This window comes from Carlito syrichta, unplaced genomic scaffold (genome assembly GCF_000164805.1).
Source record: "Carlito syrichta isolate Samal-C Ts95f unplaced genomic scaffold, Tarsius_syrichta-2.0.1 Scaffold309804, whole genome shotgun sequence".
Classification (NCBI taxonomy): domain Eukaryota; kingdom Metazoa; phylum Chordata; class Mammalia; order Primates; family Tarsiidae; genus Carlito; species Carlito syrichta.
This window is the reverse complement of record NW_007253900.1, coordinates 640,244-667,297: the sequence shown is the minus strand read 5'-3', so window position 1 is coordinate 667,297 and position 27,054 is coordinate 640,244. Positions and strand designations below refer to the sequence as shown.

The 27,054-nt window shown below is 41.1% G+C and overlaps 2 protein-coding genes across 2 annotated transcripts in view; one reads left to right on the top strand and one right to left on the bottom strand.

Moving 5' to 3' along the window:
* Positions 1–22,415, top strand: part of RARS2 (arginyl-tRNA synthetase 2, mitochondrial) — a 73,745-nt gene extending 51,330 nt beyond the window's left edge. Inside the window, exons 9-20 of the mRNA XM_008067873.2 lie at positions 4,302–4,460; positions 5,596–5,702; positions 11,261–11,356; positions 14,096–14,156; positions 15,576–15,652; positions 16,904–17,028; positions 17,607–17,674; positions 17,758–17,867; positions 18,268–18,363; positions 19,890–19,964; positions 21,291–21,354; positions 22,143–22,415. Of these exons, the coding sequence (XP_008066064.1) occupies positions 4,302–4,460; positions 5,596–5,702; positions 11,261–11,356; positions 14,096–14,156; positions 15,576–15,652; positions 16,904–17,028; positions 17,607–17,674; positions 17,758–17,867; positions 18,268–18,363; positions 19,890–19,964; positions 21,291–21,354; positions 22,143–22,229 (1,125 nt within the window). The 3' untranslated portion in view covers positions 22,230–22,415. The remainder of the gene's footprint in view (positions 1–4,301; positions 4,461–5,595; positions 5,703–11,260; positions 11,357–14,095; positions 14,157–15,575; positions 15,653–16,903; positions 17,029–17,606; positions 17,675–17,757; positions 17,868–18,267; positions 18,364–19,889; positions 19,965–21,290; positions 21,355–22,142) is intronic.
* A 2,265-nt stretch (positions 22,416–24,680) lies between these two features.
* SLC35A1 (solute carrier family 35 member A1) overlaps positions 24,681–27,054 on the bottom strand; it is a 31,566-nt gene continuing 29,192 nt past the window's right edge. The window contains exon 7 of the mRNA XM_008067872.1: positions 24,681–25,576. Within this exon, the coding sequence (XP_008066063.1) occupies positions 25,449–25,576 (128 nt within the window). The 3' untranslated portion in view covers positions 24,681–25,448. The remainder of the gene's footprint in view (positions 25,577–27,054) is intronic.

The following is a 27,054-nucleotide window of genomic DNA, read 5'->3' as shown; positions in this document are numbered from 1 at the left end:
AGTGCTAGGATTATAGGCATAAGCCACTGTGCCCAGCCAATTTTGACTTTATTGTTAACTATTTGAAGTGTTGAGTTGGAGTTTCACTCTGGCGCCCAGGCTGGAGGACAGTGGCACTCTCACAGCCACCACAGCCTCCACCTGCTGGGCTAAGGTGATTCTTCCACCTCAGCCTTCCAAGTAACTGGAACTACAGATATGTACCACCACACTCGGCTCATTTTTCTTCATTTATTATAGAGATGAGGACTCACCACGTTGCCCAGACTGGTCTCAAACCCGTGGGCTCAGGTAATCCTCTCACCTTGGACTCCCAAAATGCTGGGATTATAGGCGTGAGCCACCGTGCCCAGCAGAAGTATTGATATATTCAACATCAATTATATAAATTTGTTTGGATTTCTCTAGCATTTCATTTAACATTAGGAACATGTTTCAACTAGCCGCTCTCCAAGAAATTTCTGATCAAGGCATGAAACAACATTAAACAATGAAGTTGTTTGTTAGAATTATAACCATGAATTTTTTCATGTTCTTTTCTAAACAATTAAGTAAAAATTAAATGTACTTCAAGGTAGGTGACAGAAATATATAGTTAAAAGGGTCTGTGATTTCCAAGTTAGTGCTAACCATCCTTAGCAATTGGTAAGAGTCCTGCACTAAGCATTAAACTGTACCCATGTGGCTAATGGTATTCTAGCACCAAATTTAAGGGGTTGAGGATAAGAAGGCATTATCTACTATTTTTTTGCTTGCTTAGTTCTTTACTTTTGGGCAGATCATCCCAAGAGCTGACTGTAATTATCTTAATGAAATTCGAAAGAAAATGTCATAATGCTTTTTGGAGATTCTGACATCTAGAAATAGAAGAGGAAACGTTAATAATATTCCTTTAAGGAGCTGGGTGTGGTGGTTCACGTCTGTCATCTCAGCACTTTGGGAAGTGGAGGTAAGAGGATTGCCTGAACCCAAGGTTCGAGACCAGCCTGGGCAACATGACGAACCCTCATCTCTACAATAAATCAAAAAATTAGCTGGGCATTGTGGCGTGCACCTGTAGTTCCAGCGACTTGGAAAGCTGGACAGAAGGATCACCTAAGCCAGCAGGTCGAGGCTGTGGTGGCCTTGAGTGTACCACTGCACTCCAGCCTGGGCAACAGAGTGAGACTCCAACTAAAAAAAAAAAAAAATTCCTTCAAGGAAGTCTAAGACATTTAGTTTATTGCCTAATGGAAATAGAACTGGTTTTTGCATTTTAATAACTAAAAGAAAAAATTGTATTTCCGTCCTGAAAAATACTTTACTAAGTCACACTATCTTATTATCAAACCAAAATTTTCTTTTTTTCTTTGGGTCTAAATCTAACTTCAAAAAGAAGCTTTCTTCAAAATGCATACTTTCCCAGGGTAAAATATTTTTGCTAACTGTACACTAAAAATGTCAGTAATTTCAGAAGTATATAATACACATTTATGTATAAAGGAAAACAATTTCTAAATGTCAATAGTATAGTTTTATATTGTGCATTTACAGGCCTGTTACGGTGTATTAATGCTCTTCTTTTTGATAGTGTCAGTTTATTTTTATTTTTATTTTTTGAGTCGTAGTCTCACTCTGTCACCCAGACTGGAATGCAGTGGCATGCTCATGGCCACCAACAACCTCAACCTACTGGGCTCAAGTGATCCTTCCATCTCAGCCTTCCAAGTAGCTGGAACTACAAGCTCACACCACCATTCTTGGCTAATTTTTTGATTGATTGTAGAGATGAGGTCTCACCAAGTTGCCCAGGCTGGTCTTAAACTCATGGGCTCAGGCAATCCTCTTGCCTCTGCCTCTGCTAGGATTACAGGCATGAGCCACTGCACCCAGCTGTGTCAGTTGATTTTCAGCAAACTTTGGTTGATAACTACAAATTGCAAAAATGCCAAGAAACTGCAAGTATTAGGAAGGGCTTTTTGTTTTGTTTTAATTGTTTCTATTTTAAATTTTTTAAAAGGGAAAATATTCTGAAGTTTTTTCTAAAATATTCAGTAGATTATATACAAAATAGCATTTTAAATGTTTGGCTATTTGGGTTTAGAGTCCTAGACTGAAAAACAAAACAAAACAAAATTCACACTGTAGAAAGTCCTCATAAAAAAAAAACTAAAGTATTTTCTGAAAATAGTGACATTTTGCATATATATCTGCTTATCATTTGTGTGTACATGTGCATGTGTGTGAGATATAATCACAAGTCATTTATGAAAATAGGTTTATGTGTTTACTTCTATAGGCTCAGTTCTTCAGCAGTTGTCAATGGGTAGGTCATTCAAAAGTCATGAAGTCTACAGTGTACTATCTTAGTCAAGACCCTCTCTGGATACAAAGCAAAATCAGCACAGGGAAAAGGCACACATGGGGTAGAGTCCAGAGGAAGCCAGACCTAAGCTTTCCCAGAGAGTCACACAAGATGCGCTTAATTCCTCCAGCCACAGGTTATGACAACCTTTGTGAATTGTTGTCTCCAGGGGAGCTCATCAAATACTCAGTGTCCAAAATTTTTGTTGGGGCCTGGTCATGTAGACACCCACTATCTGTAATGTACCAAATTGCAAAAATCCCAGGAGGAACTTGGGTGTTCAGCATAAGCCATATGCTTTGCACAGTGAGCCACTTTTATCAGTTAAGTTGTTAGAAATATTCCCCAAATCCAAGTTCTCAGATGCCAGTCAGTACCAGCCTTGCAAGCAGAATGTTTTAAAGATAACCGTCTCAGGCCTGATAACTCTTCTGCATACTGTGACTTAAAGCTGGAAAAAAATAGGTAATTGTAACCTTTATTTAGTGATATTCATTTAAGTTTGTTATACTAGTAATTAACTCAAACCATCTATGAAAGTTGAAACGTTTTAACCTTGACAGAGATGTTTAATGCCCTGTCCCTTCTGTTGGTTAGTATCTAGTGGGTATAAGCCAATGTGTCCTCCAGCAATAAAATCATTTTTTATCCAAATACTGCTGTCATGTTTCTTGGATAATAATACTGTAAGAGTTTAGAAGCCTCTTTTTTTTATAGTTTATTTACTAACTTTTATTGCTTTCGCGCTACTTCACTAGCTTTCTGGAAATAATATAATAGTAAATTTGTCATTCATATTTTAACCTGCAAGTGAGTTACAATTTGTAAGTAAAATCTTTGTAGTCCATATGTGTAACTTCAATACTACTTGAACTATAAAATTAGTATCTTCATGTCATTTATTAATTTTTTTTTTAGAGACTGGAAAATGACTAAAATTGCACTGGGAACACAGATTCCTAGAGCTGAAAGAGTGAGCCCTTAATACACCATCAACCCACTCTAGTCATTGAGTGGGTTCAGAACTGAACCAGAAGACAGATGGTGCAGAAAACTCCAGAAGAGGGTGTGCCACACAGTTCTTAGGAGCCCAAGTTAGAGTCAGCTAACTATCAAAACGTTTTTTTTTTTTTTTCTTTTTGACCAAGATCACCTATTTTACTGGTCTTACGTAGTAAACTGTTTAGGGAACAGTTTAAAGTCTTTTCTTACAACAACTACTGAATCACCCTTTGGCCTTTTCATTGCCAGATTGAACCATCCTACTTTCTTCAACCTTTCCCAGAAGTCACAGGAATAATAATTTGACATTTCAAAAAATGAAAGTAATGCCAGCTTAGTCTTAACCTAGGAGTCTGTGGGCTTAGATTGAAAGAAAAAAATTATACTTTATTCTTACTAACCTCTCTTACAAATTGAGTGTTTTCCTAAAATATTTTTTAGTACATCACGAATTAAATGAAAAATATATTCATTTGGTTAAGTGTATTTCTTTTTTGTTTGTTTGTTTTTTGACCTGCTGGGCTCTGGCAATCCTTCCGCCTGAGCCTTTCAAGTAGCCGGAACTACAGGTGTGCGCTACCATGCTTGGCTAATTTGTTGATTTATCATAGAGATGAGTTCTTGCCAAGTTACCCAGGCTGTTTTCAAACCCATGGGCTCAGGCAGTCCCCTCACCTCAGCCTCCCAAAGTGCTGGGATTACAGGCTTGAGCCACCGCTCCCAGCAGGTTAAGAGTAGTTCAATGTGATTATTCCCTTGGCAATCCTATGTGTTTATTTTATGCATTGAGAAGGGGCTGGTAGGCTTCATCAAAGGTCCACGGCAGAAAAGGGGTTGAGAGTTACTCTCTGTGAGGAGACAATTTTAAATGAAAATTGTGCTTTGTTTTCTTTTCCTTATTGGAGATAACAGTAACTGTTAATAGATTTTATTTGATGTACTATTGTACTTTTAGGTTTATGTACAAGTTAATAAAGAAGCAGCAGATGATACAAGTGTGGCAAAGTCAGCACACGAGTTCTTCCAGCGACTGGAACTAGGGGACGTGCAAGCACTTTCACTGTGGCAAAAGTTTCGGGATTTGAGCATCGAAGAGTACATTCGGATTTACAAGGTATCGGTGGACTTTCCCTTCTGCTTTTCTTTTCTTTTTTTTTTTTTTTTTTTGAGTTGGAGTCTCACTCTGTCACCCAGATTGGAGTGCGGTGGCTGCTCCCGGCCACTGCAGCCTCGACCCTCTGGGCTCCGGCGATCCTTCCGCCTCAGCCTTCCCGGTAGCCGGAACTACAGGTGTGCGCTACCACGCCCAACTGATTTTTTGATTTGTTGTAGAGATGAGGTCTCGCCAAGTTGCCCAGGCGGGTCTCGAACCTGCGGGCGCAGGCAATCCACTCACCTCAGCCTCCCAAGGCGCAGGATTATAGGCCAAGTCACCGAGCCCGGCTGACGTTTTATTTTCATCTGGCATTTTTTTTTAAATCATTCTTTCACTTTTTCTTACTTTTGTTCTTTCCACTTTTTTAGGCCCATATGTGATGGTTTTAAATTTATAATTTAACAAACTTTTGGTGGGTAGGAGGTAATAATACAACTGTGAATAAAAGAGAAAAATTCTTGCTATTTTGAAGCTTACATTCTAGCTTGGAGACAGAATGCAAGTTAAACAAATTAAAGATAGAGAAAATTAAACAAGAGACGTATAGTGTCATTAGCTGGTGTCAGATGCGAACTGTGGGGCATCAGATATGCAGTCTTACAGAGGATTGAGGAGTTTCATAAAGAGGCCCCTGTAACTGGAGTAAGTAAGAAAGATGAACAACAGGGAGAGAAGGTCAAAGAGGTTGTAGGGTGGGGCATTGTGGAGGACATCCTCCAGGGCCGTCCAGGATAGCTTTCTGCAGCGATGGGGACATTCTGTATCTGTGCTCTCCCATGTGGTAGCCACTAGCCACGTGTGGCTGTTGAGGCTTGAAGTGTGACCAGTACGACTAGGGAACTAAATTCTCAGTTTTGCTTAATTTGAGATAGTCATGTGGACCTGGTGACTGCCTTGTTGGATAGCAGGGTATCATTGTGAGGACTTGACAGGTAGAATAGGAGCTACTAGGAGATCTGAGCAGAGGGATGACTTGTTTTGATTTTGATTTTCCTCTTCTGTGTGACAGACGGAAGAGCATCCTTGATTTTGTTTTAGGATAAGAATAGGAGATTTAACTAACTCTTTTTCTTTTGTTTCTGAATTCTTTTAGCGTCTAGGAGTACACTTTGACGAATATTCAGGAGAGTCATTTTATCGTGAGAAATCTCAAAAAGTTTTAAAGTTGCTGGACAGTAAAGGACTCCTGCTGAAAACAATGTATGACCAGGTTACTATTCTTTAGTACAATAATTTGTTCTTTGAAATTGCGACTATTGATGTATTCCTTGAATAAGGTCAACAGAATGCAGTATGCGTCTTTCCTGGCTTTTTTTTTTTGAGTTGACATTTCACTCTGTCGCCCAGGCTGGAGTGCAGTGGCACCACTTACAGCCACCACAGCCTCATCTTGCTGGGCTCAGGCAATTCTTCTGCCTTAGCTTTCCAAGTAGCTGGAACTACAGGCACATGTCACCATGCCCAACTAATTTTTTGATTTATTGTAGAGACGAGGTCTCACCAAGTTATCCAGGCTGGTCTTGAACCCCTGGACTCAGGCAGTCCTCTCTCCTCAGCCTCCCAAAGTGCTGGGATTACAGACTTGAGCTACCGTGCCTAGCCAAGGCTTTTTTTTTTTTTTTTTTTTTGAGTTGGAGTCTCACTCGGTCGCCCAGACTGGAGTGCAGCGGCCGCTCCCGGCCACCGCAGCCTCACCTGCTGGGCTCCGGCAATTCTTCCCCCTCAGCCTTCCGAGTAGCCGGAATTATAGGCATGCGCTACCACACCCGGCTGATTTTTTGATTTATTGCAGAGATGAGATCTCGCTGCCCAGGCTCGTCTCGAACCTGCGGGCTCAGGCAATCCACTCACCTCAGCCTCCCAAAGGCGTGGGATTACAGGCTGAGCCACCGAGCCCAGCAGCCTTGGCATTTTTAAAAAGTGCTTTTTCCTCTTCAAAGTACTTTCTCACGTGCTGTATTTTGCTGCCATAACAAAAGCCTGCTAATGTTGGGAAAAAGGATGTTATTTGTTTTTTATATGGGAGGGAACTGAAACGCAGAAAATTAAAAGTGTCCTGCCTAAGGTCACACAGCCAGATAATGGCATAAATGAAAAAAGAAAATAGAACTTCTTCTGACTCAACTTTACCTTTTTAAAAAAATCCCTTTTCAAAAAATACTGATGGCAGCTTATGATAATAGGTATCATATGACAGGCATTTGAAAGAGTAAAATGGGCCAGGCGTGGTGGCCCACACCTTGGGGAGACCAAGGTGGAAGAATTGCTTGAGCCCAGAAGTTCAAGGTCAGCGTAGGCAACGTAGGAAGACCTTGTCTCTGCAAAAAAAAAAAAAATCAAAAAATTAGCGGACGTGATGGCGCTGCCTGTAGTCCCACTGTTTGGGAGGCTGAGGTGGTAGTATAGCTTGAGCCTAGGAGTTTGAGCTGCGGTGAGTCGTAATTGTACCTGGGTGACAGCCTGAGACCCTGACTCAAAAAAAAAAAGCTAATGAACGTATCCATCAACTCATACACCTACCTGTGATGAGAACATTTAAAATATACTTTTTAAGCAGTTTTCAAGTATGCTATCCATTATTATTCATTATATCCGCCATGCTGTACAGGTCTCCAAAACTGATTCCTCCTGTCTAACTGAAACTTTGTAGCCTTTAACTAACATCTCCCTATTCCCTGCCAGTAGTAACCATCATTCTACTCTTTGCTTCTATGAATTCGAATTTTTAAGATTCCACATATAAATGAGACTATGCGGAATTTGTTTTTCTGTGCATTCCTTATTTCACTGAGCATAATGTCCTTCCATGTTGTTGCAGATGACAAGATTTCCTCCTTTTAAGGCTGAATAGTATTTTGAGAGGGGTGTGTGTGTGTGTGTGTGTGTGTGTGTGTGTGTATACTGCATTTTCTTTTTTTTTTTTTTTCAGTTGAAGTCTCACTCTTTCACCCAGACTGGAGTGCGGTGGCACTCTCATGGCCACCACAGCGTCGACCTGCTGGGCTCCGGCGATCCTTTTGCCTCAGCCTTCCGAGTAGTCCGAACTCTAGGCGCACGCTACCATGTCCGGCTAATTTTTTTTTCTTGTAGAGATGAGTTCTCACCGAGTTTCCCAGGCTGGTCTTGAACCCGCGGGCTCAGGCAATCCACTCGCCTCACTCTCCCAAAGTGCTGGGAGTATAGGCTGAGTCACCAAGCCTGACCACATACTGCATTTTCTTTATGCATTCATCTACTGATAGACACTTAGGTTGTTTCCATATGTTGGCTATTTTGAATAATGTTGTGATGAACATGGCAGTGCATATATCTCTTCGACATGGTGATTTCATTTCCTTTGGATATATACCTAGATGTGAAATCTTTGGAACATATGGTAGTTCTATTTTCAATTTTTTGAAGAACCTCCGTACTGTTTTCTGTAATGACTGTACTTACTTACATTCCCACCAACATATGCAACATTTGTTATCTGTTATTTTTCAAAACCATCCTAATGGGTGTGAAATGATAACTCATTATAGTTTTGATTTGCATTTCCCTGATAATTAGTGACATTGAACAACTTTTCATATACCTGTTGGTCATTTGTATGTCTTCTTTTGAGAAATGTCTATACATGTTTTGGGCCTATTTTTAAAAATTGGGTTGTTTCTCTTGCTATTGAGTTGTTTGAATTCTTTGTATATTTTGAATATTAACTGCTTATCACTTTATATTTTTCAGATATTTTCTCCCATTCCACAAGTTGTCTCTTTACTTTCTTGATTGTTTCCTTTGTTGTGCAGAAGCTTTTTAGTTTAATGCAATTCTGTTTGTCTATTTTTGCTTTTGTTGCTTGAGTTTTGGGGCCTATACCCAAGAAATCTTTGCCAAGACTTTTATTGAATGTCAAACACCTTTACCCTATGTTTTCTTAAAGTAGTTTTATGGTTTCAGGTCTTAGGTTTAAGTCTTTAATCCACTTTGAGTTGATTTTTGTATATGGTGAGTTTCATTCTTCTCCATCTGGACATTCGGTGTTCCCAGCACCATCTGTTGGAAACTGTCCTTTTCTTGTTGTGTGATCTTGGTACCTTTGTCAAAGTTTAGTTGACCATAAATGTGCGGATTTGTATTTGGGCTCTCTATTCTGTTTCGCTGATCTTTTTTTTCTGTGACAGAAGGATGCTGTTTTGATTGCTCTAGGTCCATAGTAGATTTTGAGATTAGATAGTGTGATACCTCTGGCTTTGACCTTTTTGCTCACTATTGCTTTGGCTATTTTGTTTTTTCGTTTTTCATATGAATTGTAGCATCACTTTTTCTATGTCTGTGAAAAGTGTTGGAATTTTAATAACACTATTAATCTGTGTTGAATCTGTAGATCAGGGGTCCCCAACCCCCAGGTCACAGACTGGCATCAGTCCGTGACCTGTTAGGAACCGGGCCGTGTACCAGGAAGTGAGCGGTGGATGAGCCAGCGAGGGAAGCTTCATCTCTATTTACAGCTGCTCCCCATCACTTGCATTACTGTCTGAGCTCCGTCTCCTGTCAGATCAGCAGTGGCATTAGATTCTCATAGGAGCACAAATCCTATTGTGAACTGTGCATGTGTGGGATCTAGGTTGCATGCTCCTTATGAGAATCTAATGTCTGATGATCTGAGTTGGAACTGAGGCAGTGATGGAAGTGGCCGCAAATACAGATTAACATTAGCAGTGAGGTTTGATTGCACAGAGACCATAATAAATCAATTACTTGCAGACTCGTATCAAAACCTGTCAGTGAGTGGCAAGTGAGTTGATGTGGCAGACTTTAAGTTAGAATCTGATAATTATTTTAGTGCACATGTGGCCCATCCATTATTTTATTTATTACTTCTGTCTGTGCCTCTTTTTATAGTGAGTTGGATAATTATTTCATTGCATGTTACAATGTGATAATAATAAAAATAAAGTATACAATAAATGTTATGTTCTTGACTCATCCCAAAACCATCCACCCTCACCCCTGGTCCTTGGAAAAATTGTCTCCTGCAAAACTGGTCCCTAATGCCAAAAAGGTTGGGGGACCACTGCTGTAGATTATTTTGAGTAAATGGACTTTGTTTTTAGAAAGCAGGATTTATTGAGAGGACAGAAAAGCTCCCACACTGGGAGGAGACCCGAGGGGGTTGCCCAGTATGGACATTTTTACAACATCAACTCTTCCCATCCATGAACGTGGGGTGTCTTTCCACTTATTTGTGTCTCGATTCCTTTTATCAGTGTCATATAGTTCTTAGCATATGGCTCTTTCACCTCCTTGGTTAAATTTATTCCTAAGTATTTTAATTTTTTGTTTTTGTTGTTGTTATTGTAAATGGGATTGTTATTCTTGATTTCTTTTTTGGATAGTTTGTTAGTGTATTAAAATGCTACTGATGTTTGTATGTTCTTATCGTATCCTGTGACTTTACTGAATTCATTTATTACTTCTAACACTTTTTTGATGGAGCCTTTAGGATTTCCCTATATAAGATCTTGCTGCCTGCAAAGACAATTTAACTTCTTTTTTTTTTTGCAATTTGGATGCCTTTTATTTGTTTCTTTCCTACTTGCTTTCTAATTTAGCTTTTACTTCCTGTTTGCTAAACAGACAGAAACAGTACCAGTCATAGGAGCCCAGGCATCTGTAACATAGAAGCAAGCCATTTGCTTAAGAGAAGCATCACTTTTCTTAGTACCAGAGCAAAATTTCTCCTGTCATCCTTATGAGGAAGACATGAAGCATGTGGTTGATATCATCCTCAGTAATGTCCTTAAAGGAAAATTTAGATTGTCATATACAAATTCCAGTTTATTCCAGGCAGGAAAGACAATAACAGAATTCTGTGATTTTTTATACTTGGATATTTCTGGCATGTTAAAAATTAACCCAATATTGAATGTTATAATAACTTGGATTAGAAGGAGAATTGGTGGAGAATTAGAAGGAGAATTTCATAGTTAAGCTGCAGCTACATCTCATTTCTCAACTGGGTATATCAAAGGTTTTTGTCTGAGTACCTTATCCAGAGCTATTGATTTAAAATAGATAAGATAACCAAATATTAATTCAGTCATACCCATGCTTAAGAGATTTATCAGTCATATTATTTCTTGATTTTTTTCATTGTTAGTTAAAGCTTGAATTCACGTTGTTTATTGCTTTTTGAATAATGGAAATAACTTCTGGCTTGCCAAAGATAATGTTTTAGATACTATATTTTAAAAATTTTCTATTTTAAAGATGTGGAGTACATACAATTCAGGAATAGGTATACAAGTGGTCATCGTACAGGTAAAGTTTGGACCTCCCTTTGGTCTCCACTCTGCCTGGTTTGAGATCAGGTACCCTTATTCATTTTATGCCCCACCCCCGGCAGTTTCTGGCTACTGCTAATCCTTTTCTTATATGATTATGGTAAATGTTCAGGGTTCACTTATGAGTGAGAACATGTGCACTGTGTTCTTTGTTTCTGTGATAAATCACTGAGTATTATAGACTCTAAATCCACCCAAGTTGCTGCGAAGTCTGTCTGTTTGTCCTTCTTCTTCTGTCCTTCCACGTAATATTCCATTGTGTTTATCTATCACATTTTTTTTATCCAGTCCAGTTTCGATGGGCAGCATGATTGGTTTCATGTTTTTGCTATTGTGAATAGTGCTGCAATAAACATGTGTGTGCAGGGGGTACTATACCTTTAAAGGTCCTGATGTACTATGTTGCTTCAGAATTACCTTTCACATTTCTAGGAAAGGAACTGCTGTTGTGGATCTCTCTGGGAATGGTGACCCCTCCTCAATGTGTACTGTCATGCGAAGTGACGGGACCTCTCTCTATGCAACCAGGTTTGTACCTCCTGTGAGGCTTAGCATTGAAATGTGTCTGTGACTTCATGTTCTTTGTCAAGACAATCATTTTATCCTCAAAACTGTGACTGAATTCCAGTTGAAGGTTCTAAATCTATTGCTTACACATTACAGACTGCTTATCATTAATTAAACATCATAGGATTCCACAGGTGAGTACGTTGTTCTACAACCTATAAAACTGAAGTACTTCGTAATCAACTGTAAGTATTTTGCAGTTGCAGATTGGCAGGAAATGCGTGCTTAAAGGTGACCACATCAAGACCATCTCACATGCACGTAAATGCCAAACCTCATAGTGGTTGTGGTAAAATAGGTCGAGGGAGAAGCCGGCCATGTTGCTTATGTCTTTTTTCAGCCACCTCTGGGACTGACCTCTGGGGCGGGGGCAGTCTCTGTTAGTCAGCAGCTGTGTTTCTCAGGCACACTTATTTCTGTGACAAAGCTGGAAGGGAAGAGAAGATCGGACAGGAAAATCCAGACAAGCAAACATGACCATACCAGCACTGCTAGCAAAGGTGTCTCTGAGACCCGAGTGTTATATTAGGCACAGACTGCTTTTATAACATAAAAGTTATTTTATTGGCCGGGTGCGGTGGCTCATGCCTGTAATCCTAGCACTTTGGGAGGCAGAGGCAAGAGGATTGCCTGAGCACAGGGGTTCAAGACCAGCCTGGGCAACTTGCGAGACCTCATCTCTATAATAAATCAAAAAATTAGCTGGGTGTGGTGACACACGCCTATAGTTCCAGCTACTTGGAAGGCTGAGGCAGAAGGATCGCTTGAGCCCAGCAGGTCGAGGCTGCGGTGGCCATGAGCATGTGCCTGCACTCCAGTCTGGGCGACAGAGCAAGACTCCAACTCAAAAAATAAAAAATAAAAAAGATATTTTATTGTAGTTGTTATTAGCTGTCATCATTTGTTCCAGACAACTTCAAATACCCAATCAAGTCTCTTACTGACCCTTAGATAACTCACCTCTTACCTTTTATTACTTTTTGACATTTCCATTTAGCTATTCCATGTAATTGGGGTTAAGAAGTGAGAAGAACTCATGTGTCTAAAAGGTATATTATTTTTCTAGATTAAAAATATATATATAGTAGAACATTTTTTGTGCCAGCTTATTATTGCTAGACCGATTAAATCAGTAAACCCTTGCACAGTGGTTATAAGAAGTATCCATTGAGAACAGAGGCTCCCTGTCATAAAGACTCTGTAACTGTCCTGATCTGGTTGTTGTCTTTTTTGGGCTATCATTGGGTCTAGATTTTTCAACACCTATATTTTTCTTTGGGAAAAGAAACTTCCTATCAAAATAGAGGCTCCATGATATAAAGTCTCCATGACTCTCCTGGTCTGGTGCCTTTTTCAAGCTGTCATTAGGTCTAGATTTTTTGGTATATTTACCTTAACACCTGTACTTTCTCTTTTTCCTCTGGGAAAAGAATTGTCCTTTGCCGTTTGTTGAAGTGTTTGATTTTTTTAGTTTGCTTTAACTTTAGTTGTTTCTGCTTCTTACTGGGATTCTTACAGCATATATTTGTGTGGGGTGGTGTAAATTAAAGTAGTTGTTATAGCAGACAAAGCAAAGTGCAGGGGATCGCTGAAAGGAGCAAGCTGTGAGGCTGGAGACTAGATTTTTGTTCTCAGAACTTGACCATCACATAACTCGCTGGGCCATGATTCTCTACAATGTGAAATGAGAGACCAGGACTAAATGGCCTGGCATTTCTTCTGGCTTTCAAATTCAGTTTCTACAAGCTCAGCCTAGAACTTTTTCTTAATAAGATTCTTGTCTTTGTTTTTTTCATCAGGTCAAAAGGTTTATCTTTGTTTTGCCTAAAACTAAAAACTATGACATGGGTATCCATATGTGATATCATTTTTGTGATCATCTGTGCTAGTGTTTCTCAACCTTTTTAAAGTTATAAACCCTCATATTTAACCATATTTGTAGCCATATTTCTCCTAACCGCCAACCCTCATGAAATATCAACACCACAGATATTCTGTATCTGTGTGATTATTGTATGCATGCCTGTGCTTTATGCATAAAGAATAAGATCCTTTTTGCCCCTCAAGACCTAGTTTTTGCCTCCATCTAAAATGCATGTTCTGTGCAATGTTGGGGTCGTGAGGTTGTGTACTAACGATATTTTGATGATCCTCAACACTTCAAAAAATCGAGGAGCTTTTGTTTTTTTTTTATTAGTCCTTCCAGTATCATATCCAGCTACTTGGAAGGCTGAGGCAGAAGGATCTCCTGAGCCCAGCAGGTTGAGGCTGCGGTGACCATGAGCGTGCCATTGCACTCCAGCCTGGGCGACACAGTGAGACTCTAACTCAAGAAGAAGAGAATGCATTGCAGATAAGTAAAAATTAGGTGATTCTTTTCAGTATAGGCTTAATTAGTCATAAAATATTTACTTGGAAGACACTCTGCACAGAACTATTTTAGTTATTATTACTACTTGTTTTAGTTTATTTATTTTTGATTTTTATTACTTTTCCCAGTGCTTTCGTTATTACTTTTTCTCAAACCTATTTTTTGTTATTATTTTACCAAATTATTGATACACAAGTATGGGTGAGATGCCCCAGGCTGTGGGGTAATTGGTGTGCTTGATTAGAAAATCTTTATTGCTATTAAATAGGTAAAACAAATTACTTCCGAGATCTGCTTAGTAACTCTTGACTTGTGGCCATTTTTTTCAGAGATCTTGCAGCTGCTATAGATCGAATGGACAAATATAATTTTGATACAATGATTTATGTGGTAAGTAATCACAGTAAAGAACAAAATGTTATGATCCCTAAATCATAAAATATCAGAGATAGAAATTGGATGCCATGTTGAAGAACTATAGAGAAATAATTTTGTTAAACTACAGAGAGAATTCAGCATTATTAACGTGGCAGCTTCCATTTAAAACTTTAAAAACTTAAAAATGAAAAGTTTAGCCAGGTACAGTGGTTCAAACATGTAATCCTAGCACTTTGGGAGGCCGAGTCAGAGGATTGCCTGAGCTCAGGGGTTCAAGACCAGACTGGACAATTGGGTCAGACCTCATCTCTACAATTAAAAAAAAAAATTAGCCAGGCATACTCCCATAGTTCCAGTTACTTGGAAGGCTGAGGCGGAAGGATCTCATAAGCCCAGCAGGTTGAGGCTGCGGTGGCCGTGAGCATGACATTGTACTCCAGCCTGGGCCACAGAGTGAGACTCCAACTCAAAAAAAAAAAAAAATTAAAAGTTTACATTGTTTAATAGTAACAAAAATTTACTGGCATCAGGAAAATGGTTATGTGAAATTAATATGTATAGGTCACTGTAATGCCGTTGCTTTAAAATAATTTTTTTTTTGAAAAAGTTTAAGACTCACAAGAAGTTTCAAAATGGTACAGTGTTTCCATATACCCTTCACCTAGCTTGACATTGGCAGAGACCTTATTCACATTTCACCAGTTTTTGTGTGTACTCTTTTGTGCATGTATGGATGTTTTATTAAATTTAATCACATGTATAGATTCACGTAACCATCACCACGTTTAGAATACAGAACTGTTCCATCACCGAAGTGACTCCCTCAGGGTTAGTTTAATAATCACACCTTCATCTCAACCCTAATCCTTGACAACCACTGCTCTGTTCTGCATCACAACAGTTTTGTCACTTTGAGGATGTAATATAAATGGAATCATGTAATATGTAACCTTTGAGATTGGCTTTTTCTCAGTATAATGAATGCCCCTGAGTTGTTGTGTGTGTCTGTAGTTTTTTCTTTTTATTGCTGAGTGGTATTCTAGTATCTTCTCCCCTTTCCTTCCTTTTCATGTGCAACCTTCCTTGAAGAAAAATTTCCGTCAGACATCTTTTTAGTGCTTAGCTTTGGTTTTCTTGAAGGTGAAGGTCATAACAGCTGAGAGGGAAGGATTTTAAATAGAATACTCAGAAGACTGGAGTTCATGTTTCTTCCTGACTCAGTGAAGGCTTCCGCTCTTGCTTTCCTATCCTGTAGAGCACTCAGCTTAGATGCTTTTCTAGGGGCGTCTTCCTTGTGTGTTTATTTAAAACATGCTGACTGACAGTGACTTCAGTGTGTCACAACTCAAGTATGTTAATTTGATTCAGATCCAACTTACTTGTGTAGATCAGTGTATCACCGTTCTTTTAAAATACATTTTTCTTCCCAAGACAGATAAAGGACAAAAAAAACATTTCCAGCAAGTGTTCCAAATGCTGAAGATCATGGGATATGGCTGGGCAGAAAGGTAGTGTCTGCCTTTTCCTAATTGCCTGTTCAGGGTCAGTAAAGATTTGCTAGGTCCGCTGAGCCCCAAAGCGTACCTAGTGGTTCAAGTTTTTCATTTAAACTTCAATTCTTTGTTTCAAGGTACTAGTATGAAAAGTAGATCTGATTTTTGTATTAATTCATCTCTTGGTTTTAATTTCCACATTATAAACATTTAATAAGTTTATTTTTATTAAATATGTGCTCTCAGTGGCTTAATTTTTAAAATTCTGAATCCTGGCCAGGCATGGTAGCTCATGCCTGGAAATTCCAGCATTTTGGGAAGCAGAGGCGAACAAATTGCTTGAGCCCAGGCATTTGAGACTAGCTTGGGCATAGTGAAACCTTGTCTCTACCAAAAAAAAAAAAAACAAAATTAGTTGGGCGTGGTGGCATGCACCTGTAGTCCCAGCTACTCAGGGTGCTGAGTCCAGGAGGTCAAGGCTGCCGTGAGCCATGATCGTCCTGATCATGCCACTGCACTCCAGTCTTCAGTCTGGGTAACAGAGGGAGACCCCAACTCAAAAAGCAGGCAAGCAACAATTCTGAATCCTCGTCTCCTTTTTCTCATAAAGGCAACTAGTAATTAATCACACACTAGTTACCTTCTCTGTAAAATGAAGCTATGTGCATAATGTCTTTTGTGGCATACAACAAGTCATATTTCATTATATGGATTTTTATTTTATTTTACTTTATTTTTTTTTTTTTTTTTGAGTTGGAGTACCACTCCGTCGCCCAGGCTGGAGTGCAGTGGCACGCTCATGGCCACCACAGCCTTGACCTGCTGAGCTCAGGCGATCCTTCCACCTCAGCCATCCATGTAGCTGGAACTACAGGCACACACTACCACACCCGGCTAATTTTTTGATGTATTGTAGAGACGAGGTCTCACCAAGTTGCCCAGGCTGGTCTCGAACTCCTGGACTCTGGCAATCCTCTCTCCTTGACCTCCCAAAGTGCTGGGATTTCAGGCTCAAGCCACCACACCCAGCCTTTATTTTTATTTTTAATTTTAAAGACGTGGGGTGCAATTCAGGGGTAGGTACACAGATGTTCATTATGCAGTTGCCCTTGTTGATGAGGTTGTGCCCCTTATTTTATGAATGTTTTAAAACTCCACTATAAGGGTTAATGTTCAGACTGCTCTCTGAAAGGGTATTACTGTTCTCTGCGTTGACCAGCAGCTCCTGTTTCGTGTTCTGTCAACCGAATGGCCGCTCTCTTTCAGGTGCCAGCATGTGCCCTTTGGGGTAGTGCAGGGAATGAAGACACGCAGAGGGGATGTCACCTTTCTGGAAGATGTTTTAAATGAGATTCGATTAAGGATGCTACAGAACATGGCTTCCATCAAGAGTGAATTCAGTTTCTTGTTGTTAAAGTCATAACTTACATGTTACTTTAATTTTTTGTTGGACAAAAAATTGGGCAGTGCGATTCGTGACTGTTCTTCCCTTGAAATGTCACTAACAACCAAAGTAACTTTTACTAATCTGAAGTCAGAATTTCTAGACTTGTTGCTGGGGAGTTGCTCGTTTTGGTGATCTGAGGTGATACAACCTCAGTCCCCTTTCCACGGACAGGTTAGCCTTGTCGTTCCGTTGTCGGAGTGGGCGTGTGAAGTTCCCATGTGATCAGTCGGATACAAGTCACAAGTCCTTGCGACCTGGTTTAATCTTCACCCTTGGAAAACCAAGTATCAGATATAGTTAATGTCTTACAAGGGGTATTTGTGAGAAAACTAAATTTAGATTTCTTCCCCTTTACTGTAAGCAGTGGAAATGTCATTATCAAAGGTAAAATAGGAAAGTAAATCCTTTTTGTTTTGTTCTTGACTGTCAGCATATTTTTGGACAGATTTTTATCTTCACTTTGATCCATGATTCTGGCACAGTGTCTTGCAGGGTAAAGACAGCTGCCTTTGTCTGTTTCAGCAACGAAAGAACTTGCGAACCCGCCGGAGACTGCAGAGAGGGTCGGGCTTGCAGCACTCATCATTCAGGTCAGTTAAGACTCCTGCCTGTGAGATCCTTTTGTTTGGTCCTATTGCAAATCCTGCACTGAAGATTCACTCTGCCATTTTAGGACTTCAAGGGGTTACTCTTATCGGACTACCAGTTCAGCTGGGATCGTGTCTTCCAGAGTCGCGGGGACACAGGAGTCTTCCTGCAGTACACACACGCCCGCCTCTACAGGTGAGAGAGCCTGCAGGGAAGTGCTGTGCTGTGCTGGCCTTCCCCAGCCGGGGTCTTGCCTGGTGTGATTCTGAGACCACAGACCCCGTTTTCTGGGCTTTTCTAACATCTCCTATCCGAACCTTTTAAAAAAGTCTATTGACCACCTGTGTAGAAATATTTTTTTGTATATTTAGTCCTCATTATAACCTTGCCAAAGAGATTATACTGTTTCCTCCGCAGGAAACAGATTTAGGGAAAATTGAAGTATCTGGTCAAACAACATTGTCATCAAAGTCTAGGGCTACTTTAAAGAGATTTAAACTGCATATTATGAGGTGATGTTCACCACTTACAGCTATGAGCTCTTGAATGACTTGTTTAATCCTTTCCTGTTTTAACTTGAAATATGCACTGACAGTTTGGAAGAGACTTTTGGATGTGGTTATCTGAATGACTTCAACACTGCTTGTTTACAAGAGCCACAGTCTGTTTCAATTCTCCAGCATCTTCTCAGGTATGAAGGTTTCCTGGTATCATCAAGTCTATTCTGCTTATTGAAATGGCTGTTTTCGGCCGGGCTCGGTGGCTCAGCCTGTCATCCCAGCACACTGGGAGGCTGAGGCGAGTGGATTGCCTGAGCCCACGGGTTCGAGACCTGTCCAGGCCACTTGGCGAGACTTCATCTCTACAATAAATCAAAAATTAGTTGGGCGTGGTAGCGTGCACCTGTAGTTCCGGCTACTTGGAAGACTGAGGTGGAAGAATCGCCGGAACCCAGCAGGGCGAGGCTGCAGTGGCCAGGAGCAACCACTGAACTCCAGTCTGGGCGACAGAGTGAGATTCCAACTCAAAAAAAAAGAAAAAAAGTCTGTTGACTTTTTTGCCCACCACTCATGTCAGCAGGCCAGTAGCTGCCTTCTGCCTCTAGAGCTTTCCCAAAGGTATGCCTAAAAAGCAATTGTCCACCTTTTGAGGGCCAGTGCTCAAGGTCAAACTTCGCTGAATTAGCACAGATGCCTGGTCTCCTCCAACCCTTGTAAAACCCGATAGGAGCATTACCTTTTAGTTTTCAAAAGCAGCATCTTCTCCCCGTCTGTGGCAAGTGAAGGGAAATTCCTGCCTTTGTGCTGCTCCCCAGTGACAGTAAGTCCTTCATTTGCCTCTTGGCTTCAGATCACTGTCTCAGATACTCATGTCTATCTGATGCCCCCACCCTAGGTGAGAGATCACACCTTTTAGCTCTCACAAGCATTATTGGTGAAGCCAGCCTTTTCAGTAGAGAGCAGTCCTCTAAAAGGAAGTGGGTGGCCGGGCTCGGTGGCTCAGCCTGTAATCTCGCGCTTTGGGAGGCCAAGGTGAGTGGATTGCCTGAGCCCGCGGGTTCGAGATCCACCTGGGCAACTTGGCGAGACCTCATCTCTACAATAAATCAAAAAAAAATTAGCTGGGCGTGGTAGTGCACACCTGTAGTTCCAGCTACGTGGAAGGATCGCCAGAGCCCAGCAGGTCGAGGCTGCAGTGGCCGGGAGCGGCCACCGCACTCCAGTCTGGGTGACAGTGAGACTCCCACTCAAAAAAAAAAAAAAGGAAGTGGATGAACATAACAGTTTTGTTTGTCATGTGGTGGTCAGGGGTTCTTTCTTGGGATCAGAAAAGTTTACTCATGTAGCTAATATAAGGAAAAATAAGCCATCTCGGTTTTCTTAACATTGACGGTAGACTATGTAGGCTAGTTTGTAGGTAGACTATGTAGGCTGGAGGCTTTTTGCATCCAGTTTAACAGCCATGATTTAAACTTCTGCTCTGGACTAGGTCTAAGGAAGATCAAGATGATTTAGAAAGTGCCTGCCTTTAAGGACTCTGTAAGAAAGAAAGATGTGCTTCTGCCTTCAACTGCACACAGGATTTCTCTCCTGTGTCTTCTGCTCTTACTGATGCCAAGTCTGTCTTACATCCAAGACCTTTTGCCTTCTTGGTGTCGTGGCCTGGGGCAGGGTGCACAGCCTGTCCTTGCCCGCTGCTCTGCTTGCTTTCTCCTAGGTTCGACGAGGTGCTTTATAGATCGTCTCAGGACCTTCAACCCCGGCACATTGTCAGCTACCTTCTAACTCTGAGGTACTTTATAATCTTCCTGTTTTCCGGTGTGAATGACGTTTGAGACCTGACAAGGATCTTTTCTTTCATCTAAAGGTTTCCTATAAAGTCCCTTGGCTGAAAAATTAATGTGCTTTATGTCATAAGAATTCTTGATTCATCGTTGTACGTTCACAGTTAATGTTCATTCATTCATTCAGTGATATAAAGTACAGTCACTGTAGTCTGGTGAACAGGAACTGACAGCTACCTAGATAGTTACAGCACAGTGCATCGATGGTGTGATGGAGTGCACATCAGAGACAAAGTTAGGGCACCCAGCTCAGCCTTGAAGGATCAGAGGAAGCTCCTCTGAGGAAAAAAGTAGATATTGATGAGAAGCAACATAGCTAGGAAGGAGAAGCAGCCCAGAGTTGAGCAAGAACATGATACACTAAAGGAGCCATAAGCATTGTCCCGGGAGGGATGAGAACTGAAGTGCGTACAAGCCTTTCTGCTGTGTATTGAGGCGTTTAGACTTCTTTCAGGGCAGCGAGATCCACAAGGGGTTCTAAGTGGAGGCACAGAAAAATCAGCCAGCCAGAGAACAGAGAATTAACTGGAGGCAAATCAGTGACCCCGATAGAACTTTTATGGCGCCTTTTAAAACCTTTGAATCAAAGTCGAATGCATTCTTGTAATGCGACAAATGTATCATCCCATAAAACAATTTAAGAAAGGGAATTTTGCTTTTACTCAAGAGCTACTGAAATCTGAGACTTGCCAGGCCAATTTTCTTGATTATACCTTTTGCCTTGTCTTCCCCGGATTTAGATAAGATTTTTCTCTTCCTTTAAGTGCCACTTGGACATTTTTGGGTGAAGAAGGCGGAAAGTCTTATGAAATGATATTTCATCATTAAAAGGAAGTCTTACCTTGATTTACATGCTGTGTAAACAGAAAAGATGCTTGAAATAAGAGTGGGCGGTATATGTGCAAGGTGGATTGGTGTCCACCTCACCTCCTCACTGCTTGGGGGACACGGCCAGGCCGTGTTACACTCTTAATTGTAGGCTGCCTCAATGAGGAAAAACTAATTATTAGAAAGGAACCTCCTCTATTTATAAAACTGACGACAAAATCATAATCTTAAGCATTTCCCGCCTGTTAGTAGAACCAGGTCAAAATCTAACGCTTGAGTGTCGTGTATCTTGTCTGTTGTCGAAAAGCAGTGAATTCCAGTCTCAACTTTTCAATTTGTAAGTAATGGTCCTAGGCTTTGATTTGAGGGAATAAGGTTAGACATCAAGCTCATGTTACAACAGGAAATCACTGCTAGTACTCATGATTTCTCTCTTCCTGTTCCAGTCATCTTGCAGCTGTGGCACACAAGACACTACAAATAAAGGAGAGTCCTCCTGAAGTGGCCGGGGTACGTTATGTGGAATGTCTTCAGTAGAATCCCTAGCATCCGCAGACTGACATTACTAAGTCAGTCTGTAAATGTTTCCCAAATAGCATTCTGTTGTTCGACTACATAAGCGTACATACTGACTCAGCCATTAGGCAGTAACAGCCAGTGTTGACTGGGCAGTAACGACCCATGGTATACACTTCCCAGCATACACATTTTCCTACATCAGGTGTTACAGGGACACGATCCCCTTCTCTGAAGCCATACTGTGAAGATACTGCCACTTCCACCCCATGACACCTTGTGCACCGTCTTACCATAAGAGATGCTAGGAGTTGATCTTGTCATCTTGTCTGTGGTAAACTCTAGGGCATTTTGAGATATAGTTCCTACTTTGAATTAGAAGAAAGAATTACTTCTTAGGCTGGGTGCGGTGGCTTGAGCCTGTAATCCCAACACTTCGGGAGGCCAAGGCGAGAGGATTGCTTGACCTCAGGGGTTCAAGACCAGCCTGAGCAACATGGCAAGACCTCATCTCTACAATAAATCAAAAAATAAGCTGGGCGTGGTAACACACGCCTCTAATTCCAGCTACTTGGAAGGCTGGGGTGGAAGGATCACCGGAGCCCAGCAGGTTGAGGCTGTGGTGGCCATGAGCATGCCACTGCACTCCCACCTGGGCTACAGAGTGAGACTCCGACTCAAAAAAAAATTTAAAAGTAAAAATAAATAAAACCATTCTTATTTATAGGTAGCGAGCCTGTTATTGAATTGAACACTTAATCATTCTTTCATTTATTTTGTAGGCCAGACTTCATCTTTTCAAAGCTGTCCGTTCTGTCCTAGCCAATGGAATGAAACTTCTTGGAATAACACCTGTATATAGGATGTAATTTCTAATTAAAATGGCTTGTAAAATGCTAAGTGAATTCTAGTTATCTATTCTTAGATGCCTTGCTGATCAGAATGGACTTTAAGCTATTATTCTGTGTCAGAATCTGTATTTTATTAAGTGTAAATGACTTATCAAGCTTTTCAATCTTTATCCTTAAATAAATAAATAAATAATTTATCTGAGTTGTCGAATGGTCAGTAGGTTCCTTTTTTTTCTTTTGAGTTGAATTCTGTCACCCAGGCTGCAGTGCAGTGACACGCTCATGGCCACTGCAGCCGTGACCTGCTGGGCTCAGCAATTCTTCCACCTCAGCCTTCCAAGTAGCTGGAACCACAGGTGCACGACACCATGCCTGCCTATTTTTTTGGTGTATTATAGAGACGAGGTCTCGCTATGTTGCCCGGGCTGGTCTCGAACCCCTGAGCTCAGGCAGTCCTCTTGCCTCCACCTCCCAAATTGCTGGGATTACAGGTGTGAGCCACAGCGCCTGGCTGGTCAATAGGTGCTTAAATGGACATTTGTAAAACTAAGTTGAGCCAAGCTAAGTGGCTCATGCCTGTAACCCCGGCACCTTGGGAGGTGGAGGCAAGAGGATGCTCGGGTGCAGGGGTTTGAGACCAGCCAGGGCAACATGGCAAGACCTCATCTCTACAGCAAATGAAAAAAAATTAGCTGGGCATGGAGGTGTGCACCTTTAGTACCAGCTGCTGGGAAGGCTGAGACCGAAGGATCTCCTGAGCCTCGTGGGTCGAGGCAGTGGTGGCCATGATCATGCCACTGCCCTCCATCCTGGGCGACAGAGAGAGACTCAAACTCAAAACATACAAAATAAGTAAAACTAAGCTGAATCTTTTAAAACTCAAAGCACCGTGGTCTAAGGGGCTAAAGGATTAGTATTTAACTCTGGCTTCAAGTTCCTCACAATGTCATTTTTCCAGAAACTCTTCTTATAACTGAGATGACCTCATGTTTTCATCAAATAAAAGAATTGATGAGGAGAAAAAACTGTCTTTTTGCAATTGTGGCTAGTTCTGAATAGAGGTTAAAAAATAATGATCTGTCAGTATAGCTGACAACTCCCAGAGAGAACAGAATTTATACTTACCTTATACTTACTATAACCAGGAACTGAAAACATTTTAATAGGAAGGAATTCTAATACATCGTATTACGATCTTTTTGTAAAATGTAGTCTGTTAACCCATGGTGTGAAATGGAGTTTCTTAGTTTCCTTCAGGCTTCTGCATAGTGATAAGGTATATTCTGTGGCATATAACACGAGCAGGATGTAGTTTTTTGGGGTTTTTTTTTTTTTTTGAGTCAGTCATTCAGGTGATACTTCTACCTCTGCTTCCCAAGTAGCTGGAACTACAGGTGCACACCACCATGCCTAGCTAATTTTTTGATTTACTGTAGAGACGAGGTCTTGCCAAGTTGTCCAGGCTGGTCTCAAACCCCTGGATTCAGGCCATCCTCTTGCCTCCGCCTCCCAAAGTGCTGGGATTACAGGCGTGAGCCACTGTGCCCAGCTAAAATGTAGTATTTTGATCAGCATTGCCCATCCTTGTCGACCAGCACTTCCATTCAAGTCTGCTATAATTTGTCCTAAATGTTGCTAATCAAAGTCCTCTGAGTACCCGTAACAATCTATTTCCACAAATAGAGAAGCAAATTAGCACAAACCAAAGCTTTTCTAGTTAGAAGGAAAATGGCTTTGTATTAACAAACATGGCTTACCTTTCTAGGCCTTGAAAAGACTCATCCATGCAGTCTCAAGTTTAAGCGAATTTGCTTCCAGACTGCTAATTCTTCCGCTAGTGTTAAAACTCCCTTAGCATAAACTGGCCGTGGAATGAAAAAGTAACGTAGGGACACACTTTACATGCCCAACAGACCTCTCCGCCTTGGTGGATAAACCGCCTTCCCCAGACCACTGGCGGCCTCCTGAGTATCTGAATCGTGAGGGAAGCAATACAGGGAGGCAATGGGCAGAGCAAAATCCTTACAAAAGCAGCTCCCTGAAAAGACTGTTCATTAAGTCCTATAACCTAGAACCCTGTAACCCTGACTGGAGAGCTTCTTATAAATTCCTTTTTTTGCTTAAGCCTTGCCAGACTTGGTTTTTAGCTATTATTTGCGACCAATCTTAATTGACACAATTCCACGTACAGAAAATAATGAATTTTTGTTCGTTTTTCTTATTTTAAAGATACGGGGTTCAGTTCAGGGTTAGGTACACAAATGTTCATCATGCAGGTGCCCTGGTTGATGAGGTGTGCCCCTCCCTCCCCTGGCAGTCTCCCTCAACTGCCAATCCCACCCCACCTCTCCACCCCCGGCAGTTTCCCACTCCTGCCAATCCCTTTCTGATAGTGCGACAATAGCTCGAGGTTGTTTTTACATCATCGTAATGTCCTATCTACAGTGCAAGAAAAGTACTTATACAGAATTCATATAAATAAGTTTATTGCTGAATTTTCCCATTAACATTACAGAAAATTTTTTAAAAACACTGATTTCACAAATTATTGAGAGCCCAACAGTTAAACATACTTTATTTAAAAAAGTACAAAAGTGACATTAGAAATTTTTTTGAAAAGTCTATCATCTGACAGCAAAGCGATATGAGCCAGACAGCGAATGCCACAAATAGAGCACGAAAGGAGCACTCTTGTCACCCAGACGTCGCCGCGTTGTGAGCAGGTTCAGTTTGAGAAGTGACACCTTCAGCCTGTTTCTAAGAGACCTCTCTCTCGTAAGAAAAGAGCTAGGTGTTTACTGCTGCTGGGGCAAAATACTATACATGATTGAGAACAAGGAGGCGCCACCCTTCCCCCAGTACCTGAACGGTCAGTACAGAAATGGCTTTGGCACTTGATCCCTTAGACGTTGTCCCAAACCCTGAAACTTAAACACTGTAGCCTCACATGATTTTTTAAACACCGTGTCATCTCTGTACTTTTTATATACATTATACACACACACACACACACACACACACATAACAGAATTCCTTCATTTTAAGACAATACAACCTGACCCCAAACAGGTCCACGCTCAATCTCCATATGAGCAATTCCCTCAGATAGCGTTCTTCCGGATTCTTAGGCCATACAGTTAATTTGTTGTTGTTTGTTCAAGCAACTTCTGGGAACGACGTAAGGCTCTAGTTTAAGCAGATGGTTTAGTCTTAACAGGAATCTCACTGAGGCTAAAATCACACACCGATGACTCTTTCTTTCGAAGCTGTTTCCCCTTGTTGGATGGATGTAGTGTCTTGTCTGGGCAGTCCATAGAGATATATGGAAACACATACCAGAAGGGTGCCCAGAGCAAAGGTGAGTGCTGCAGAGGAAGAAGAAAACAAAGCTTCACCTGTGTGTGTGTCTCGAAAACTCTGTGATAATGATCAGTTTACAACTTTGAAGAACTTTTATTTGTGGGTGTACACTGTCAGATGAGAAGTAAAGCTAAATATCCTGTTGGTTTTTTTTTTAGCTGGAGTCTCACTCTTGTCGCCCGGGCTGGAGTGCAGTACCACACTCTCGGCCACCACAGCGTCGACCTGCTGGGCTCAGGCGATCCTTCTGCCTCAGCCTTCCAAGTGGCTGGAACTGCAGATGCCTGCCACCACGCCCAGCTAGTTTCCATGATTTATTGTAGAGACAATTCTCACCAAGTTGCCCAGACTGGTCTGTAACCCTGGGCTCAGGCAGTCCTCTCACCTTGGCCTCCCAAAGTGCTGGGGGTTACAGGCTGAGCCACCGCACCCAGCCAAATATCCTGTTTTTATGATGGTCAGGTTTAGAAAGGTCATCCATTCTAGATTTTAAATGTAAAATCAAGGAGTGCTGATCACTGACAGAACACGAGTATGCCTGTCTTGGACCACGCTGACAAAGAACACATGAACTTCCCGATAAATATATAAATTTAAAAATACACAAATATAAAATATAACTATACATAAATACAAAAGAAAATGCAGTGGAATGTGCCTTTTCCGTGATACTAAAAACTTGTGAAAGTTTGGAGCAAACCTGTAAAGAGACAGTTGGGCAGTATTCAAAGAGTTAGGTGACCAATTATTCAAACCACTAAGGATTTCTGAATAGGAGATGATGTAATTTACTGACTAAAATTACAATTATTGCCAGTCTTAACCTTTTTTATCTTAATCCTGAAAATGAGGATACAAGAAACTGAATTTTAACTTGTTCAAACTTGACAAGTATGCATTATGTAAATAAATGTTTATGTTGCCAGGCATGGTGGCTCACACCTGTAATCGTAGCACTTTGGGAAATGGAAACAAGGGGATTGCCTGAGCACAGTGGTTTGAGACCAGCCTGGGCAACTTGTCAAGACATTGTCTCTACAATAAATCAAAATGTTAGCTGGGCATGGTGGCACACACCTGTAAACCCAGCTACTTGGAAGGCTGAGGTAGAAGGATTGCCTGAACCCAGCAGGTCGAGGCTGAGGTAGCAGTGTGGGTGTCACTGTACTCCAGCCTGGGCGACAGAGTGAGACTCTGACTCAAAAAATTAATTAAATTTAATAAATGCTTGTGTCAAAACTGTATATTCTTTCAAAACAGCATTGTGTGTGGAGCACAACGGCAGTCTTAAGCTTTAAAAATGACATGCGAGAAATGGCATCAAGCTGTGATTTCAATTCACCCCTCACCAAAAAGCCCAGCTTTGCCTTCAGAAATGGAAGAGAGGAATAAAAACTTGCATCTAAATAGTTCACTGAAATTTCTCAGACAGTTGAACTGGTGATCAGTAAGACAGAACATTAACCAGAAACATTTGCTTCTG